Source organism: Triturus cristatus, chromosome 3_2 (assembly GCF_964204655.1).
Source record: "Triturus cristatus chromosome 3_2, aTriCri1.1, whole genome shotgun sequence".
Taxonomy (NCBI): Eukaryota; Metazoa; Chordata; class Amphibia; order Caudata; family Salamandridae; genus Triturus; species Triturus cristatus.
The window spans coordinates 521241797-521261799 of record NC_140584.1 but is presented as its reverse complement, the minus strand read 5'-3'; the positions used below and the strand labels follow the sequence as shown (position 1 = coordinate 521261799).

Below are 20003 nucleotides of genomic sequence, written 5' to 3'. Positions count from 1 at the left end.
TACTGTACATTGTCTTCGAAAAAGGTTTTTTAATATTCTTAATTGTTTTAATATTCTAATAGGGAGCCTTTTAACACCAAGCTGGGCTGTAATCCCACTGTACTTCAGCCCTTCCTGGTGTTCCAGGAGGTTTGCTCTCTGAGAAATCTAGATCACAGGGGTGCAAAGCTGCATATGTTTTTACTCGCTCTCAGAATGGAATTGAGTGGAGATTCTTATTTTGATATTCCTACTTTTACTGGGTGGGGACAAGGTTCTGTTATTGATTATTTTTGGGTTTCCCCACTCATTGGTAAGCTAAATGATTCTATTGTTATCTCAGCAAATGCCTTTAGTGCCTGTAGTGACCACAATCCCACTGAGATTTCTTTAGTTTTTCTGGGCTAGATAAATATGTAGCTGTGATAGGCCCTACAGCCATCTCTCCACATGATCAATGGCTGCGGCTTAGTTAGCGGGGTGTTGATTTTGATAAAAATTTTATCCACATAATCATGGAACACCTGCAGTCGGTAAACCAGCCCCGGCGAATCCATTCTCATGGCTTTTGATTTCCTGAATGCCCAGATTAAAAGTAGTCTTCTGTGTCAGGTGCAAGCCTGAAATACCCTGCACCTGGACGGTTTGACATGGAGTGTAGGCTTGCAAATAAGCAGCTGCGAGCAGTTCTAATGTCTGCTCCTAGGGCCAAAGTAGCAGCCTGTTGAGATACTTATAAAATGGCTGTCAGGGACCGAAAGCGGGCAGCTAAGCAGGAAACATGGTAAAGGTTGGTTGTGGAGGGTTCTGGAAAATCATAAATCACCCCAATATCTCTGAAGGTCTGTCTGAAGGCTTGGGGCACAAATGATGATCACTGGGTTAATCTCTTTAAAGCCATTTACACTTACACGGGCCATAGGGATTGTAATTCTGAAAATCTATTTTCCCAATGTCAATTAAATTTGAAATTACCGAGGTATGGGTGGCGATTAATGACAGTCTGTCGAGGAAGGCACCTGTGCCTGACAGTGTCCCAATGGACCTATACAAGGAAAATGTGGAATTCTGGACTCCTATTATCACAAATGTGGTTAACAATCCTGCTCTTAGTGGCTCCCTGAAGACATGGCACATGGCTGTGGTTGTCCTTGTTTATAGCAAACTTTGCAGAAATGACAGACATTGCTATAGACCAGTTTTGCTTTTGGCTTTGATGGTCAAAATTAACGGGTGCATCACCCTTAAGCAGGATTAAGGAGTGGGCCAATACCAAGCATGCAATTTCCCCTGTACAATATGGGCTTAGGGAAGGGCTTGACACAATAGAGCAATGTCGTAATCTCCATTTAGCCATCTGCAATTATATGCTGGCTAAAGGGGGCTTGCTGTTCCTCTCCTTTATGGAGCTAAGCAGTATGTTCGACAGAGTTGTCCATAGTAAGCTTTGGAAATCTTTTCTGATTCAGGGCTTGATGAGGACCTGGTTGCTTCCCTCTGAGCCTTACATTGCTGTGTATGCACATCTGTTCGATATGGACGAGGAGGGGAATGCACTGACCTTTTTGAGCTGCAACGGGTGTCCACCAGGGATGCGTCCTGGCCCCCATTTTATTTTTGCCCTTCACAAATGGTTTAAATGAACACCTACAAATTTCAGAGAAGGAGACGCACATGATTATGTCAACCATTGTCCTGGCTCTGCTCTATGCAGATGATGCTTTGCTAATGTCCCACACCTCGAGGTCCCTAATAAGTAGTTTTGTAACATTTATGGATGATTTAGATTTGGATACTATTTTATCTGAAACCAAGTATATGGTTTGTGGCCCAAGAACAGGGAAAGATCGTCCGTTTTGGATCAAAAGCAGGCATATTGAACCGTTCATTAACTTTCCATATTTGGGGGTTGTGTTTGATCTGAAATCCTCATGGTTGACCTGACTAGCCAACCAGTGCCTACGCTTTAACCATTCTATGGGGGCACTGTTTGGCTTCACTAAGAGAGTAGGCAACAAACCAGTCTTACCCCAATTTGAGTTTTTTTTAGCACAAATGTTTGCAGATCAGAATGTACTGTGTAGGTATCTGGGGACTGGGATGTTGAAATTATGCAGCCTGAGGAGAATCGTTTTTGTTAGCGTCACCGCGTCCTGCCACCTTCGACTGCGCACTTTTTTCTCCACAAGGCATTGGGCAGTTCCTATTTGACTGATTAGATCAAGGTGGCTCCTAAGGTAGCTAGGAAGCTACAATGTAGCAAATCCTGCATGGCCCTCAGGAGCTTTGCGAAACGTTTGGGCACAAACCCACCTGAGGTGATGATGAAAATCTACAAAGCCAAATGTCTTAGTATAGCCACATATGAGGCAGGATTGTGGGGACACAGAAATTGCACAGACATTCAATCTGTGGTAAATTAATTTTTTAGATACTTACTCGCCATTTCTAAAAGTACATCAGTTTACGTTCATGCTGAACTGAGGGTACAACACATTACAGACTTAATAAAACTACAACCAATTCACCTTTTGCATAAAATTGTGACCTGGGAATACACAGTGCTTAATCGAGCAATTATCGGGGACTGTCTGAAATTAAGTTTGCATTGAAGGATCTCATGGTTAGCCCATGTTCAACGTTTCTTTTGTGACATGGGGTACGCTGAGTATTTTGTAAAACCAGAAACAATAAACACTATTAGCAGAAAGACTCTGAAAGAGAAAGGGATGATGCACCTAAATAACCTTTGATGGCTACTTGAAGCCCCCAAACCAAGTGAATCAAAAAATCAATACATTTTAAATACTTTTAACATGCAACCTTATCTCAAATCAGTATTGAATGGTAGGTATAGGTTTGCTCAGACCTGCCCAAGACTAGACATATTTCATCAACTAGTAAGCTTCCCAAAAATGAATGACTGGTCTGCAAACTTGATTAACTGTCCCTGTGACAACACAATGCCCCAGGATACAATACATGTGGTCCTTTTTTGCAAGTTTTATAGGCATCCATGGAAAAGATATATTTTACCGACAATTAAACCACATTATTTTACACAATGTCGCCCGGCATACTTATACTCGCAATCATCGTAATTTTTATGGTCGGCATTTTATATTAGAAAGAACATGGTATTAACCTTATGATTATATTAGGTCACATACTGTAACCCCTTTATGGATCTCGGAACTTTGAAATAAGCGACTGGTGGAAACTAGGTCATGATTCAGATTCATTTACATATTTTTAATTTGACTGGATTTGTGCAATATTTTGTATCCTTGTATTTTAACCTGATAAGATTAGTGTATGTGTAGATTATATTAGCCGGAGGGTCGGGTGGACCAGGCCCTATGATATTTTGCTTCACCATTTATATGGGTCGGTCCAATCATATGTCCAAATTACAGGTCTATGGTATGAAGGGTAACTTTATTTTTTTGAACTTTTATTCCTCCCAGCATATGATGAATTGGAAATATTAACTAATATTATTATGTCGAAGATTAATTCTCTGCTCAAACTTTTTCCCCTCAGCATATTAATATGTATGCACTTTATACATTGTCTCTGGGAATGTTTGCTATTGAAGGGGTCCCTGTATAGCGGGCCATCTTTTACATTCAAGTAGGATGTGCATCTAAGTATAATTTCCGCCGACAAACGACCATTTTAAGATTTAATAATGCTTGTGTGTATTTTAACTAATAATTGATGCTCTCTATTTTAGGATGAGTACTGTATAACGATGTTTGATCTGTTTGATGCTTTTATGGATGTTTTTTATACCTCCGAATAAAGATATTACCTAGCGGGCTGCCTTAGTTCTTTGGGTCTCTGTCTGGGCAAATACGAATACCTCCATCAACGGAGAGATCTTTGTTGACTGCTTAAATTGCGAAAAGGGTCTTGCCATTACCTGGCTGAAATACATGAGCTCCATGTCAAAAGCTGTTGGCTGGGAGGAGCTGTTTTCTTCTCCACATTCCCTCGCTTAAGCTGATATCTCCTAGGCCAAACAGCTCTTTATAAACCATAGCAGTTAAGGAAACCTTTTCTACGGTATTATGTCATTATCCAAACAACAACTAATCTTGAGCAGTACTTGATCTGGGTCTTGAGCCCCTGGGAACGGTCACTCCTAGCCACGTCTGGACAAGGGAGCCATAAGAATCTTACTTTGCTTTCCCCTGGACCAATATGATAATGGTTCTGTCTTGGTTTGTCCATGGGACAAGTCCTCTGTGCAATCTCTTGAACATTTTGTATTTTCTTTGTAAATACTATGAACCATCTGCTAAAAATGTTTTAAAAAGCTGTTCTCCAATTGTTTAGCTTTCATCAAAAGAAGCCTGCTTTGCACTTTTTGTGCATTTTACTAGCCCCCTCCCCCCCCCACCCAGGCCGTTTTATTGTTGGATGATTTTTAAAGAAAGTTCTTTCTAAAGTCATGTATATTTTTAACAATATCTATTCATCCTATTTTTTTTTTTATTTGAATGTTGGTGCATTTCTGTTTGTAATGCGTTTATGACTGTTTTTAAATAATCAAATAAAGCTCTTTGAGTGAGAGATTGATTTACCCCAGAGGCAACATAACTTCAACTTCTACAGTTTTCATTTTGTCCCAGCTTTAGTTTTGGCATTAAAACTGAAGACTTCAGCTGGCATCCAAACTCGACTATCCACAAACATGTGAAACCTGCAGTGGCCACAGAATTCTCAATTGGAGGGAGCACAGCCATTGCTCTACTTGTAATCAATAATCCAGATCCTCACAGGGTTAATGAAAGAAAGTCAAGAGAAGAAGATAGGACATGCTTCAACAAAGAAACATTTTGGAGAAAAATACAGACACCGGTCAGATGGTATATCATTGTCCAAAAACGGTTTGTTCCCGAGCAATGACAAAGATAAACTGTCCAATATAAGGTAACAAATATCACAAGAACCAGATCCAATCCATATGTGTGAGGATTTGTCTTTTCTTTATTCTTTCAGTTGTCCTGATCACATATTCCACAAAGTCAGACCAAGAATAGATGCGGCCAACACGTGTTTCGTCTTGGGGCAAATAACCCCCCACGACTTCCTCAGGGCTACAAAGATAATGATAAAAGTTTTTTTCAAAACACATGTAGTACTGTAAACAGTAACACATAAATCATATTACATTCCGGTGATGAAACAAGCGAAAGACCCAGAAAATTCGGAAAAAGCTAGAGGAAAAGATTAAGAGACACCTCCGTGAATGCTCATTAAGAGACATTATATAGTATGTCAGAGAGAGTCCCACCACAAAGAGGTTATTAAACGTGAAAAGAGAATCAGAAGGTCAGCCTAAATTTACAGAGAAAGAAGGGTGAAAAACACCGTTCCAGAGAGTGGTTTATAGAATCAATTCATATATTCCCCCAGAATGTGTCATGTAGTGCAATAACTCAAAATCTAATTGTGAGAGTCCACCCAAGCCATTACCATAACAGAGTGACAACGGAAATCACTCGTAAATAAAGTAAGAGCAGTGTCCTCAGAAGGGCACCGTTAATTTGTGCTTAAGATTATATGTATATATAACATATATAGCACTCACCCTAAATATTTAATGTTCGATCAAGATATGACGAGTACGATGGGAGAGTCAGTCAGAATTGAAATTGTTACAGTACATTATCAGAAGCCTAAAAAGCAAATAAAATCTGCATATTACACATCTATGCAATATAAAACATCCAAGTTAATTTCTGAAAATATCGATATGTCAAAACGTATCTAAATCAATATTCACACATAAGGATTGAATATCCAGGTAAAATAATCCAACATCATAATTATAAGTCGTGAACCCTATCCTGTTCCGATGGTGAATAGCGTTCCATAACAGACATCGTGAATAGGGAATAAAGTATTCCCAAATTACCTATTGGGCCACATAGGGAAATCAAGATATCTTACTAGTTAACCCTGCATCTTAATAAACATGGCTCAGTAATCATTATCTATTCGTGTAAAACGAAACATCAATACAGTTATAAAGTTACGTCCATTCTAATTCCGACAATGTAGTCCAATTAGAAATAGTTTCAGGCGGCAATAGGTATTCTGAAAATACACAAGGAGACTAGTTTAGTCTATCTAGTAGTCGTTCCCCAGTTGCGGGATGTGATGTAAGTCACTGCATTTGATCAAAATTAGGATGCACAATAAATTCAAAGTAACCAAACTACAGAAAAATCGCCGAACAACAAAAACCGCACAGCGGAGCTAGTCTTAAAACGCCCGTAATCGTACCTGTGGAGGAGAGTACTCCGTAAAATATCTGGGGTCCTGGTGTATGTAAGAGCAAGTGATCGCCATGTTGATCCCATATATGCGGTTATTCATCTACGCGTGAGCGTTCATGGGAGTTCAATAGAAAGAGGACTAACGTAAAAATTTGATTATAACGTCGCCATCTTGACTGGTGGCCTGACGAAGAAGCATAATTATAGCGTTGCCATCTTTGAAGATCTAAGCATCGTCACCGACACCTAGAATTCCAATATATATTTACTAACAGTAGAAAGAAATTAGATAAATTCGATGTGCTTGGCATCGTATTGTTTGAAAGCCAAGGTAAAAACGTCATACACCTCTCATTAATGTTGTACCACATTTCGAGTATAGGTACGATTATATGCAAACGGACCGTAACATAGTGCCAAACCAAATGTCACCAAGCGGAACTTCTGGACAAGATCCATGTATGAAGTAGTTAGCCAGAATTTGACCGTATTTTATTTAAAGTCAAATTCCCACGTCAGGCGTATAGAAAACTATACAATCCCTTAGGTGGAATTATGGGTATAGCTAGATATGTTCAAATATATTCAGCTAGCATTAGGAAAGACCCACAGAAGGAGACTGGAGTGGAGAAGCAGAATCAATATGGTATAGAAAGCATATGTATTAAGGTTTTTTGAAGGTTTTTTGAAAAATTGGTGATCAGACCAAACGTCCCAGTGAGGTCAGTCACTATAATATATGACAAATTGTATAGAAACGTATGAAAAGCACCACAATCAAGAATAGAGCAAATCATGAAACATTATAACCTGATGTCATATACATCTTCAGAAAGAGGAGGTAATTAGAAATATCAGACAAAGATAAATATTAGGCATTATTTCATACGAAAACATAAATGTTCCATCTTGTTATTAACAATGTATGAAACAAGATTGTAACAAAGCACATTCATTTGAAAAAGATTTCAGTATAAAGCAGTCATGAAAAGCAGACTCAGCAACATAAACATTAATATTCTGAATAATTTTCAGTCATAGATACAGAATAAAAATCAAGTTAGGTGGCAAAATAACATAGCAGGATGATATTGAACGAGGTCAAAAGGTGGACCCAAATCATGTAGTCAGGAAGTAATGTAATTCATGGTCCACATTTATTCCGAGTTCAACCGCATGCAGTTTTGAAATCCATCGGGCCTGGCACTGCCGAAGCCTCAGTTCCCTATTGCCACCCCTAGGGTTATTCTTGACAATTGTCAACAGACTTTGCATGAGGCAATTATTAATCTTTTGTGCCATTAGAACTTGGTGATCTAGGGCCATATGTAGGTAAAACGTGTTTTGCGATTCTCTAATTGCAATTTTTAGGGAATCGCAATTAGAGAATTGCAAAACGGAATGTAGGTAGGATTAGCAAAATATTTTGTGATTCCCACCTATTCCTTATTTGCGAATCCCAAATTGAGATTCGCAAATAAGGAATACCTTGCCATTCATTCCTATGGGCTAGAAGGCCCATAGGAATGAATAGGAAGACATTCTCAATTTGCGTTTCTCAATTAGAGAATCGCAAATTGAGAATGCAATTTCAAGGTTGCAAGGGTGTCAATAGGACACCCTTTTGCACCCCTGAAATAAACATGTGTGCACATGTGGCGCACATACATGCGCTAAGGGCATGTATGTGCGCCACATGGCACTTTGAAAAATGCAAAAAAGTGCATTTTTCAAGGAGATTGCAAATTACCACCAACCTGAGGTTGGTGGTAATATGCGATTCCTTAAGCCAAAATTGCACAACTTGGGTGCTTCCTACATTGCATTTAAGGAATCGCAATTTGGGATTCCTTAAATGCATTAGCAAAATAAGGAATCGCAAATTTTGCGATTCCTTATTTTGCGTGTGGGTTTTTGTGTGCTACATAGCACACTGCCCAAATTGCGATCGCAAACGCCGAAATTCGGCGAATTTCAGCATTTGCGATCGAAATTTGGCTTCCTACATATGGCCCCTAGCTTCTTACATATTATACATGCACCAGGCACGTGCAATGGAAGATCATATGATTTTCATGAATATGTGACGTAACAACGCATGCCATTACATCGCATGCCGTTGCAAACACCAACTTTTAACATCGACTTTCAGTCGGGGAGCGCTGGAAGTTGGAATAGATTAATTTTGTATTCCAACTCCAGTGTGTGCAACAGTAGGAAAGGTGCTGGAGTTAAATCCAACACCATCTACCCACTGCTGCACACCTTTTTCGTTGCAAAAGAACGATGGATTAAACCCAGATCTCTTCGCAGGGGTGAGTGGTTTAAAAGTTTCAGCACTCTGTCCATCATCTTGTGTTTGCTGGAATTTTACTTTGCCTGAGTCAGAGTGCGTGTGTTTTCCACACACAGTTTTACAGAGTGTGGCAGACCCTACCTGATGTATCCAGCTGGTAATTTTGGCTGGACACATTTTATGAGGCTTTGGCTGCAGCAGCAGCCAAGCCTCATTCCCCATTTATTTTGACAGGTGGAACAATGCTCCAGATGCCATAAAAAATCTTTCTCTTCCCTCCTACTACCACCACTAGTTTTCCCCCTTCCCATCCCACCCATTTGTCCTGGAATACATTTACCAACTGTCTTTAGCAGGTGGTAAACAGATGTGTTAAAGTCTCATGGAATTGAGTATTCTGTGTGGTTTTATGACCGAAATATGAGTCCCACATGGTAAATTCCCAGTCCATGATGCTTTACATGTAATAGCACGGTACTGGTGCATATTTACTACACGATTAAGGCAGTACTATGTAGCTTGCTATCAGGCATGTATTGTTGACTTGCTTTTATCTTAGAGACTAGAAATGTTCCCCATATGTAAATGTTTTCATTGATTGATTACTCATTTTATACTTATGATCAAAACACTGCACAATGAGCATACATCCAACAACCACTTGAGAAAATAAAATAATCACTAATCTGGGCAAAACGAATCATTCATTTCTTTGACACGCATGTTAAATAAACTTGCAATGTACGTTGTTTATAATAGCTTTTAGCACTCTTTCTTAGGACTGCATGATGGCAGATTTTCTCAGTTCAAAATATTATTTTTGATACCTGGTGTTCTAACCTTCCACCAGGAGGAAATACCATTCTTGGACCTGCCTTGCATGTTTTTGGCTTAGATCTTAAACTTATTGGTTTTTACTGAATGCTGTTGATTTGCTATGGAGTTGTATGTTCATTCTTCTTATGTTATTTGATTCTCATTGTCTGTAGCATCGTTTTGGTACAATTGATGCTGTTTTAAAATAATAATTCCTTTCTAAAACATATCAAGCATCAAATAGTGGTCTTTGCCTTCCTTAATTTTTTTTAGAGACAATAAGGGAATTGTTCCTATGATAACGTCCATCTCTGATGAGTACCACAGTAGCATTTTAAGTATTCTCAGATTTTTTTTTATTACCCCCCTTGGATATACAAATTGTCCTCACAGGTTGAGCAACCCACTGTGCTTGTGGGAGCTGGATTTCTCCCAGGTAAGTCTTTCTACTAGTGTTCTCTATGGTACTACTGTCAGCGTTGCTATTTTCTCCTTGGACTGAAGCAGTGGTGGTAGCCTGATTACTTCTCAGTAATCAGCTTTATACTGAGGCTAAGATTTCTTTGGGAGAACTGTCCCTCCTCCCGTGGTTCAATGATTAAAGATTAGGCATAACATATTAAGCAGATTTGATGATAAAGACAGGAGCTCACATGTATTTGCAACTGAGATAACACAAATATATAACATAGGGCAAAAGACGCAAATACATTTTGTGGTCGCCAACCCTGTGATTCCCAAATTCACAGGGATGGTAACCGCCAAAAGGATTATTAAGAATGCACTAGCCACATTTCGCAATTTGGAAAAGGGTCACCAAATCGTTAAATGGATACTGAATTGCTGTTTAGAAGGGGCATGTTTAGAGAGTCTCTTCCAAATTGACATTTGGTATGTATTGCACCAATAGTTTGCTACTGCTGTTCTAGTTGCAAACCCTTGAAAAGGTACCGACTCCTCAAAGGAGGTGGTGACCCATACGCAAAGGGGAAGACGACTCCCTTCCCCTTATGAATTTTGAAAAATATTTGTTTGGGAGTAGGCCAAGATCCAGAGGACGACCGGCAACCTTTAAACACGGTTAAAATTAGCTTTTTTTAAACACAGCCCACTTTGCTTAAAGCAGAAAATTACGTTATTGACAGGTAATCACAGACATGGTGTTCTGCTGACCCTAGCAGGCCACCATCCTTTTGATGATTTCCAATCATGCATATCAATGAGGTAAACAAAACACACAAAGGAGCCCTTGGGTCTAAGCTAAAAAACAGAGGAAGAGTCAACACATCCAGAGATATTGTCGTGAGCCCCCTGCTGGAGTCCCTTTATTAGGACGAAATCCCTCAGCACCATAGGTGGCATGCTTCATCATTGGGATTCTGCTTATGACTGGAAAACCTAGTCACGCCACATGCTACAATACCCTCACTGTGAGGGAGGAGCTCAGGGATGTTTTGTTCCTAACTTTAGGATATACTAAATCCTGCAATGAGAAGAAGTGAATTTGGTTAGGTAGAGGGCGTAAAATAATATAAACTGTGAGGAGGATAATTGTTAAAACTAGCTACCAGGTACGAAATGTGCCTTTGTTCACTCGTCCTGGGGGGCCTTGGTCAAAAACAGAGCACCAGCAGGGGTAATTTATACCTGCGAGTAGTTGATGACAAAAAGGTCTACAATGATAACCTTTTATCGTCTCATTGCCTGTTCACACTAATAACTATATAAAAGGTACTGGAAATAGAAGTAGCAGCTTTAGGTCCTGACGAAAGCCGCAACACCTTCTTGGGGTCTATTAGGCTGAAACATGTAGACCTTTTTTGATGAAGCATGCCACCTATGGTGGGTGAGGGATTTTGTCCAAAGAAAGGGACTCCCCCAAGGGTTTATGACAATATCTTCCTCTGTTTTTTAGCTTCTTTGTGTGTTTTGTTAATTGATTGGGGAGCCAACCTTCGCTGGTCTTAAAACATTTTCTCCTCAGACCCTCCCCTCCCTGTGTTGTGTATATCAATGAAGTAGGCCAAATGGCAACCCAATCTGAATTCTTCTTTTACGAACCGACCTATTAGTACATGGGTCAGTTTGCAAAATCTGACTTCTTTGTGAAAAATTGGTGCGCAATTTGCAACAGTTTTTTTTAAATGAAAAGTTAATATATCTGGCCTGTAGTTTTAAAGTTGTTACTCTAGGAGCAATAATTCTATTTTCAAGCATAAAGTGTAGCTTAGAGAGCATGGACGTTGGTGAGTAATATGGAGGAGGTGGTTAAGCATCTACAAATGTTTGACAACACCCGTGAATTAGTGCATGATCACATTCACATTGCATTACCGTAATTACTGCACTTACACTGCAATGAGAAATTCTGCAGCTCCCCCAAAAAGAGAACATTTTTAAAGTATAACTTATGCATACTTTTAGTAAATTTACAACACATAGATAAAACCTTCTCACGTGTGAGTTAGAAAATTCTGTCTCTTATGTAACTCTAGGTATGCAAATCATGGTATTTCCCTGATTATCAAATTGTAATGCAAACATGCAAAAATACAACAGTACGGTTTGTTGTCTAATACTGTTCCAATTATATGTCCCATGACCCCAACACCCCCGTTCTCTGTAATTTCATCTCAACAGCACCCTACACACCTTCTTGTCCCAAGTACAGCACCCCATGTTATAGTTGCTCCTGCTACCATAAAAATGTTCTTGCTAAAGCACTCCACTGCTCCAATGACCTACTACAGCGCTATATCAAATAAGTAATATAATTTGAAAATTGAAATCAAAATCAGAAGAAGAATTTAAAATTTCTTGTTACATTGGATTAATTAGCAACTGCCTTTTCTTGAAAGCACTATAGTCAAACTGATATTGAATAATATTTTTTCAATATTAAGTTTATCAATGTAATACTGATTGAGGTGAAGACTCACCTATGAGTTCCTCTTCTTCAACAAGGCCACTGAACACTTTTATTTCATCACAGCCACAGCTTTTACACTCTTCTAGATCAAAGTCCTGGAATGTGAGCTAAAGAAAATACTGATCAACTTTATTATTTGTGTTTCAAGAAGTATTTTTACTTTGAATTACAACTTCACAATGTAGAAGACGTGATTAGGGATGAAATCCATACCTAATTTACATTTGATATACTTTTTCTTCACAACGTAATAAGGTGGTGATCTGGGATGCCTTTAAGGCCGGGGTTCGGGGAGAGACATTAAGTTATAGTCTTTATAATCAAAAACAACAAGAGGCCAGAGTTAATAAAATGGTTAAAGCAGTTGCGGAGGCAGAGCAGAAGCTGACCCTTGCAATCCAGGCCGGTATTTCCCCGAATCTGGTACACCTTAAAATTTTATGTATTAAAGCAGATATAAATGAAGGTTTTGCTACAAAGGCAGCCGCGATTTACCTGACCAAAAGGGAGCAATGCTATGAGCTGAGCGAGCGGGCGGGGCATACTCTTGCAATTCGCACATGGCAGAGAGCGGTGTTAGGAGAGATTAAAGAAATATCTGATGGTAAAGGAGGTAAAGTTACTGATTCGGAGGGGGTTAGAGAGATTTTTAGGCAGTTTAATGCTAAATTATATAGCGAAGATCAGCCAGGTGTTCCCTCAGATATCCAGCGGTATCTGGGGGATCTCATTCCTCCTCAGCTTTCTGATGAAGATAGGGAGGCACTAGATGCACCTTTGGAAACTGAGGAAATTCTCGCGCCTCTTAATAATCTCCCCTCTGGTAAGGCTGCTGGGCCTGATTTAATTCCCATCGAATTCTATAAAACATTTCAAAATGTAATATGCCCTTACCTGGTTGATACAATCTTACAGGCACAATCAGGACAATCTGTTCCAGTCTCCTGGGCAGGGGCCGATATAGTGGTGATTCCGAAAAGGGGTAAGTCATCCTTGGAACCGGGCTCATATAGACCTATTACCCTCATGAACTCAGAAGCAAAACATTTTTCTAAGGTAATGGCTCTTAGGCTGTGTAAGATAATAGGGCAATTGGTTAGCCCTACACAGCATGGGTTTATTCCGGGAAGGGGAACTACACACCATGTTCGCAAGGTAATTACTCTATTTGATGCCACGGAAGTCTCAGGAGAACCTATGGCGGTTATGTTTTTGGATGCAGAAAAGGCATTTGACCGGGTCTCCTGGGACCACCTCTGGGCTGCTTTATTATGGTGTGGTATTGGAGTTGGATTTATTAGGGCGATACAGGCACTTTATCGATCACCTACAGCCCAGCTTAGAATTAATGGAGGGCCTACATCGGCAGTGCAGATCAAACGAGGTACCCGTCAAAGGTGTCCATGTTCACCCTTGTTATTTGCGGTTTACATCGATCCGCTGATTCGCAAGATGGAATTAAATGACCAACAGCCTCATGCATCAAGCCAAAATCCAGTCGGTAAAATACCGATTCGCTAATAGCTCCCGGTATTGAGTTAAAAATACCCAATCCCAATGCATCAACCCAAAAGCAAAAATCGCTATTTAAGGAATCCTTAAATAGCGATTTCTTAAATAGTGATAGCATTTAAGGAATCCCAAATTGAGATTCCTTAATTTAAGGAATCTCAATTTGGGATTCCTTAAATGCAATGCATGAAAGTTAAAAAATTAGCGAATTCGCTAATAGGGGGAGCAAATTACCATGAAGATGAACTGCATGGTAATTTGCTAAAAGTTTGAAAAATGCACTTTTGTGCATTTTTCAAAGTTTCATGTTGCGCACACACATGCCCTTAGAGCATGTGTGTGTGCAACATATGTGCACATATCAATTTCAGGGGTGCAATAGGGTGTCATTTTGACACCCTTGCACCCTTGAAATTGCATGAGCAATTTGCGAGAACCTACTGGTACTCGCTATTTGCTCATGCAATCTCCAATTCATTCCTATGGGCCTGGAGGCCCATAGGAATGATTGGGATGGCATTCCTTAATTGCTACTCGCAATTTGCTAGTAGCAATTAAGGAAAGTTAAGGAATCACTATTTGAATAGCGATTCCTACATGAATAGCCTTTTGCTATTCCTTATTAGCGATTCCTTATTTTTCGCTAATAAGGAATCGCAAATGGCATTGTTGATGCATATGCCCCCAAATTGTTCCGATTAAGATTCAGGGCCAATTGTTTAAAACCTTAGTTTACGCGGACGATATTGCGATAGTGACTCCTTCCCCTACTAGGGCAATCGTGGAAGTAGAAATGGAGGCTGAGGTATTTGGTCGGATATCGGGATATGCACTAAATGGCCCTAAGACACAGATTATTAAGAATAACCAGGTGATTTGTAACGACGTGCGGGTAGTGAAATCGGCTGGGTAACTCGGTATCAGTATTTCAGCAGATTTAGATAAGATCGTGGAGCGTAATATTGAACCTATAATGGTTAAATGTAAGAAAGATCTTGATAGGATTCACAACCTTCATCTCTCTCTGGTTGGGCGCTCTAATGTGGTTAAAATGATCATTTTGCCCAAATTTCTCTATTTGTTTAGGACAATTCCATTAATATTTGAAGGCAAATGGTTCGTGGCAATTGAACGTTTGATCAATAGATTCATATGGGCACAAGGGAAAACTAGGAGAGCCCTTCGATTCATATCTCTTTCTAGGGATAGGGGAGGATGGGCAGTTCCCGATTTTAAGTTATATTATTGGGCAGCAGCCATTCAGTATATGAGTGGGCTTATGGGAGGAGACACCTCAGATCCACAGGTTAAGATAGGTTCAATTGATATATATGCAATACTTATTGGTGAAGATGCCGGAAATTGTTTCCTGAAATACACAGATCCTGGGTACTATAAAATAACTAGATTTAAGACACTTGTAGCAGGATTTAAAATGTGGGCATCACTGTGTAAAAAACTGGGGTTGGGCAGATTCAACGCCTATACTCGGATTGAAGGGAATGAGTCTCTTCCAGGAGAAATATTTGCTGATGCTGTTATGGGTGATTGGGGGCGGCGGATGGTCCGGAAACTGGGGGACCTCATGGGAGCTCAAAGTGTTTTACAGTTTACCGAAATTCAAGGGAAGTATGGTATTGTTAGGAATAACTTTTTTAAGTTTTTGCAAGTTCGGAGCTATTTGATGAATAAAAAGGGTGGAACTGCCGGGTTCGGTAAAAATAGGATATTGGATGTGATTGAGGGCGTGGCAGAATGTTCTATAAAGAAAATTTATGCTGAGCTATCTGTATTAAAAAGTGATGATCTGGAAAAATATGGAAGGAAATTGGCAGATAAACTTCAGGTTGACCAGGATTGTTTTCAGTACTCTCTAGAACTGGGGCGGACCATACTTTCCTCAGCAGCATTACAGGCCCAATATTATACGACGATATATTCGTTATACCATACACCTGATAGGATTGCTCAATGGGGGAGAACGACAGGAATTACGTGCCCCCGGTGTGATAGTAGTGAGGCTGACATTGTGCATATTTTTGCGTTATGCCCACAGCTTAATCTGTTGATTAGGGGTATTGAATCTTTTTCAGATATAAATTTAGGAATAAATGTTGCTCTTACGCCAGCATGGATTCTCCTTGGGGTAGGTGGGGGTAACGAGCAGGCTAGCTCGTCTTATTTCTTGTTTATGGCTATGTCAGTCTTGAGAATCTGTGTCGCATCAGCATGGTTGGATAAGGCAGCTCCAACATTCCACCAATGGTTGGCTAGATTGTTGTCAGCATATAATTTGTAAAAAGGGATATATGATAGGAAGGGGAAAAAGGGTAGAATCCTAGGAAAGCGTATATGGGAACCTGTTAGGAGTTGGAAGGAGCATGTTTCAAAATGAGGTGAATGTTTCAAAATAAGTCTGGAAGGATATCCTGAATGTATGTAGATTTTGGGGGATAAATGATTGTTTTTTATGCCTTCTGATCAATGTGCCTCCCGGGCATGGGGTAGTGCTATGTGCAAATTATTGTGATTCATTGTTTTTGTGGATAATAGAAAAACTTAATAAAAATATTTTTAAAAAAACAAAAAAATGAAAAATGCAAATGTACAAACTACAATCAGTGAACTATGCAGGTGAGTGGAGGGGACACATACAAGTAATTAAGGAGATATAGACAACCTATTAAAAGCCTGGTGTAAGCACCAAAGGGTAGAGCGTATGATGCCAAGTTCAAACAATAGAAGAGGTATATAGAGTAGGATAAAGATAACACACAAGTTGATGTACAGGGGGAGCCTGTCCATATGGGCATGAGGGGTGATGCCTCTCAACACTTGAAAGAGGGGAAGGGGAGCTTGATAGCCTGGTCAGCAACTCTTTGACTTCCTATTCTGGCAGGGGAGAGCAGCAGAGTAGTGCAGAGACACACTAGATGCATTATAGATGGACAACTTCAATATCACTCAGTGAATGCACTGTGTGTGTCTGTGAGGCAACAGCAAGGGCAAGCAATTAGGCCCTGGCCCCTGGTAAGTGAGCAGCCTTGAACCACATGCTGCTCTCTCGGGCCAGAATCTCCCTCCTGACACCGCATTCTATAACCGCCTACGATAGAGGATGACGTGGGTCAGGAGGGAAGAAGGAGGTCAGTGACTGAGCGTGCATGGATTTATATATGAGTGAAGATGTGTGAGAGCCAGTGTGAATGAGTGTGTCCTCATTGTGTGTACTGGTTCATGATGATATTGTAGAGATGATGGGACTGACAGAGCTGTACTACTTTCAAAGTTGAGAAGCTGCCACTGACTATGTAAAAATGGAAAAGGGAAGGCAACAATAACAAAGACAGGAGAGAATAGAAGGACCAGAAGAGAACCATGAAAGAGGGACAGGAGATCAAGTTTGTGATTGGAAAATCATATTAGCTTGAGACAAATGCAGAATATCTTTGAAAAAGGAGTATTGTACAGTTATATAGTCAGTAATTGGTGCATTTGTAACATGTGTGACGCGGTCAAATGTTTTGTTTCTGGTAACAATCTGAAATGCTTCAGAAAACCTGACATGAGAGGCGTGAGATGCACCTTTGTCATTATCACGTTGTGCGGATACAAGATACTACTACAAGTTGAGATATTTTTATCAACTGTCTGATCTCACACAGTAGTCTCATTAGGGGCTGTGTGCTTTAAGGTGTAGCATCAATTTGAGTCAGCAGGTTTAGTCATTTGTCCAGAAAGCAGTTCAAAGAATTTGTACTGTGAATGATAGCAAGATTACAATCAAGAGTACTGATTTCTTAAGGACAACACCAAAAAGCTTTAGGTAAGGATTAAACGCTTTTGGGGTCAAAATGGAATCTTGCTCTACTCATTGATGTCGATTAAGAGGAGTGGCAGAGGATTTACAATTGAGGAACAGCTGAGATTGATTTCTCAAATATGATATGAGCCGTTTAGGACTAAACCATCAATGCCTATACAATATTTGATGATTGACCATGTGAAACACAGAAGATAAATCATGACAAGCCAGTAGGTAAGATTTTCTAATGTCACGTATGCATGGCACATCAAGACATTCTATAGCAAGGCCTCAGTGTTACACTGCCATCTAAAGCTTACATTTAAAAAAAAAAAAAATTAATTGACAGATAAACATTGATCTATTGAGAAGACACATAACTTTCCATAGTCTTTCCCTAGAAAGGAAGGACTGAGGAAAGACATCATTTTTTAAGATCATTGGCATGCCAAGGCTTTTTCACCAGGCAAAAGACTAGGACAGAAATATCAATTAACGTTTAGAAATGTCCAAGTACCATGAAATTGAGGCAACTGGAGCACAATAGTTTTGGCTTTGTAAGTAAATAACTCTAGGGCAAGGTTGGCATACAAGGGCAGGGAGTAGGAATGGATAGGGGAAACAACTCTCCACTGCTGATTGACAAGGTCAGGTACATTCTTTAAAACATCCCTTCTCTTCAGCAAAGCTGGGGTTGATTTTGAAATCCCTGTGGTCCTGGCCATTCAAGTGGAAACTAGATGAAGGGCCATTTTTTCACAGAATAATGTAATTTCATGTACTCATCCTGGCAATACATTAGTGCTATTTATTTGCTTCCCCATACAATATTATTTGTCCCCCATGTGTCTTGCGCCGTTTTGAAGTACTGATTTACTGTTCTCATTTGTGATTACCCTTTGCCATTTACAGTCCAGTGATTAATTAAATTGTGACAAAACAGTGTACTTGCATTGGTGTCAGAAGGTATCCTCAGAAAGAGTCATAGCTTTAATTGTTCCTACTTCACATTGAATTTTATAGACTCATTTTATTTAAGAGCAATTAAAAGAAAGTTGCTGCCTAGATTGTTTATACGGAGGATGTTGATGCTCAACAAACCCATACTTCACCTAAGTGAGAACCCTTGCTTCCTTACCTATATAAAATCAATATTAATAATATTATTTTGGAAAAGTACACATGTAGAGGTGGAGAGGTGTGGTGCAGCGGCCAGGGCAGCTGACTTCGGAGCACAGGGTTCACGGTTTGATTCCTGGCTCTGGCTGCAGCTCAGCTCAGCACCATGTGACTCTGGGCAATAGCTCACTTAATTTCCACGACGGCCCCCAGCGCCTTGAGACCCATAAGGGTGAGTAGCTCGCGCTTTACAAACACGGATTTACATTTTTTTTTTTCCATATGTATACATTATTGCATGTACACCTGCAGAAATGTTGAAACATTAAGGGCCTGATTTAGATTTTGGCAGATGGGTTACTCTATCACAACAGTGACGGATATCCCGTCCGGCGAAATATAAATCCCATAATATCCTATGGGATTATATTTCAGCAGACGGGATATTCGTCACCGTTGTGGTGAAGTAACCCGTCCGCTAAAATATAAATCAGACCCCAAATGCTAATTTGGGCTTGAAAATATATATTTTTTAATGTAGTACTTGGGTCTTAACGAATTACATATCTTACATTGGATGCCATCAATCTTATTTTTGATAACATCATTGAGGTCAGCTAATATCATTAGTGATAAAAGCAAAGTCTACAACAATTTAACTATCCTGAGATGATAATGCATTAGGTGTTTTTTCTGTGGCTTAACTCAAGCTTCAATATTTTGGGCTGCTCCTTAGAACTCTGAATTTAAATACATCTTTTAAACTGAGTTGTTTAGTGCATATTGTCTCTGTCATTTTTATTCATATCTCAGTGAGGCTTTAAAAACAAAATAATTGTCAATGAATATAGTATACCAATGTGAAGAGAGCCTTAACTACTATATTGAACAGTACCTTCACAATGTAATGTTTTGGTGCGTGAATATCCCAGTGACAACTTGCCAAACTGTTATATGGATCAGGATAGTTCATACTTTGGACCTCCCCTTCTTCAAAAAGTACAGATGTTGTCCCACATCCAGAATCTGGAAAAAAAACAGTTACTAGTTGCACGTAATTAAAACTGTTGAATATTTTCATTTTTTTCAGACTAAACGTTTTCTTTTCTATAACAATACAAGCTATAGAATTCCTAATGTTAACATAAAGCTTCTTTTTAGACATTAGCAATAAATGCCTCCATCAATGAGATCCAGCATTTGTTAAAAAGATCACTGCAAATTTAGAGTCAATGAATCCTCGAAGAATACAGATAT

General features: G+C 39.5%; 1 protein-coding gene across 1 annotated transcript in view; it reads right to left on the bottom strand.

Annotated features, from left to right (window-relative positions):
* OVCH2 (ovochymase 2) overlaps positions 1-20003 on the bottom strand; it is an 881024-nt gene that overhangs the window by 251515 nt on the left and 609506 nt on the right. Inside the window, exons 12-13 of the mRNA XM_085648218.1 lie at positions 19642-19772; positions 12321-12417 (exon numbers count right to left, since the gene is read on the bottom strand). Of these exons, the coding sequence (XP_085504344.1) occupies positions 12321-12417; positions 19642-19772 (228 nt within the window). The remainder of the gene's footprint in view (positions 1-12320; positions 12418-19641; positions 19773-20003) is intronic.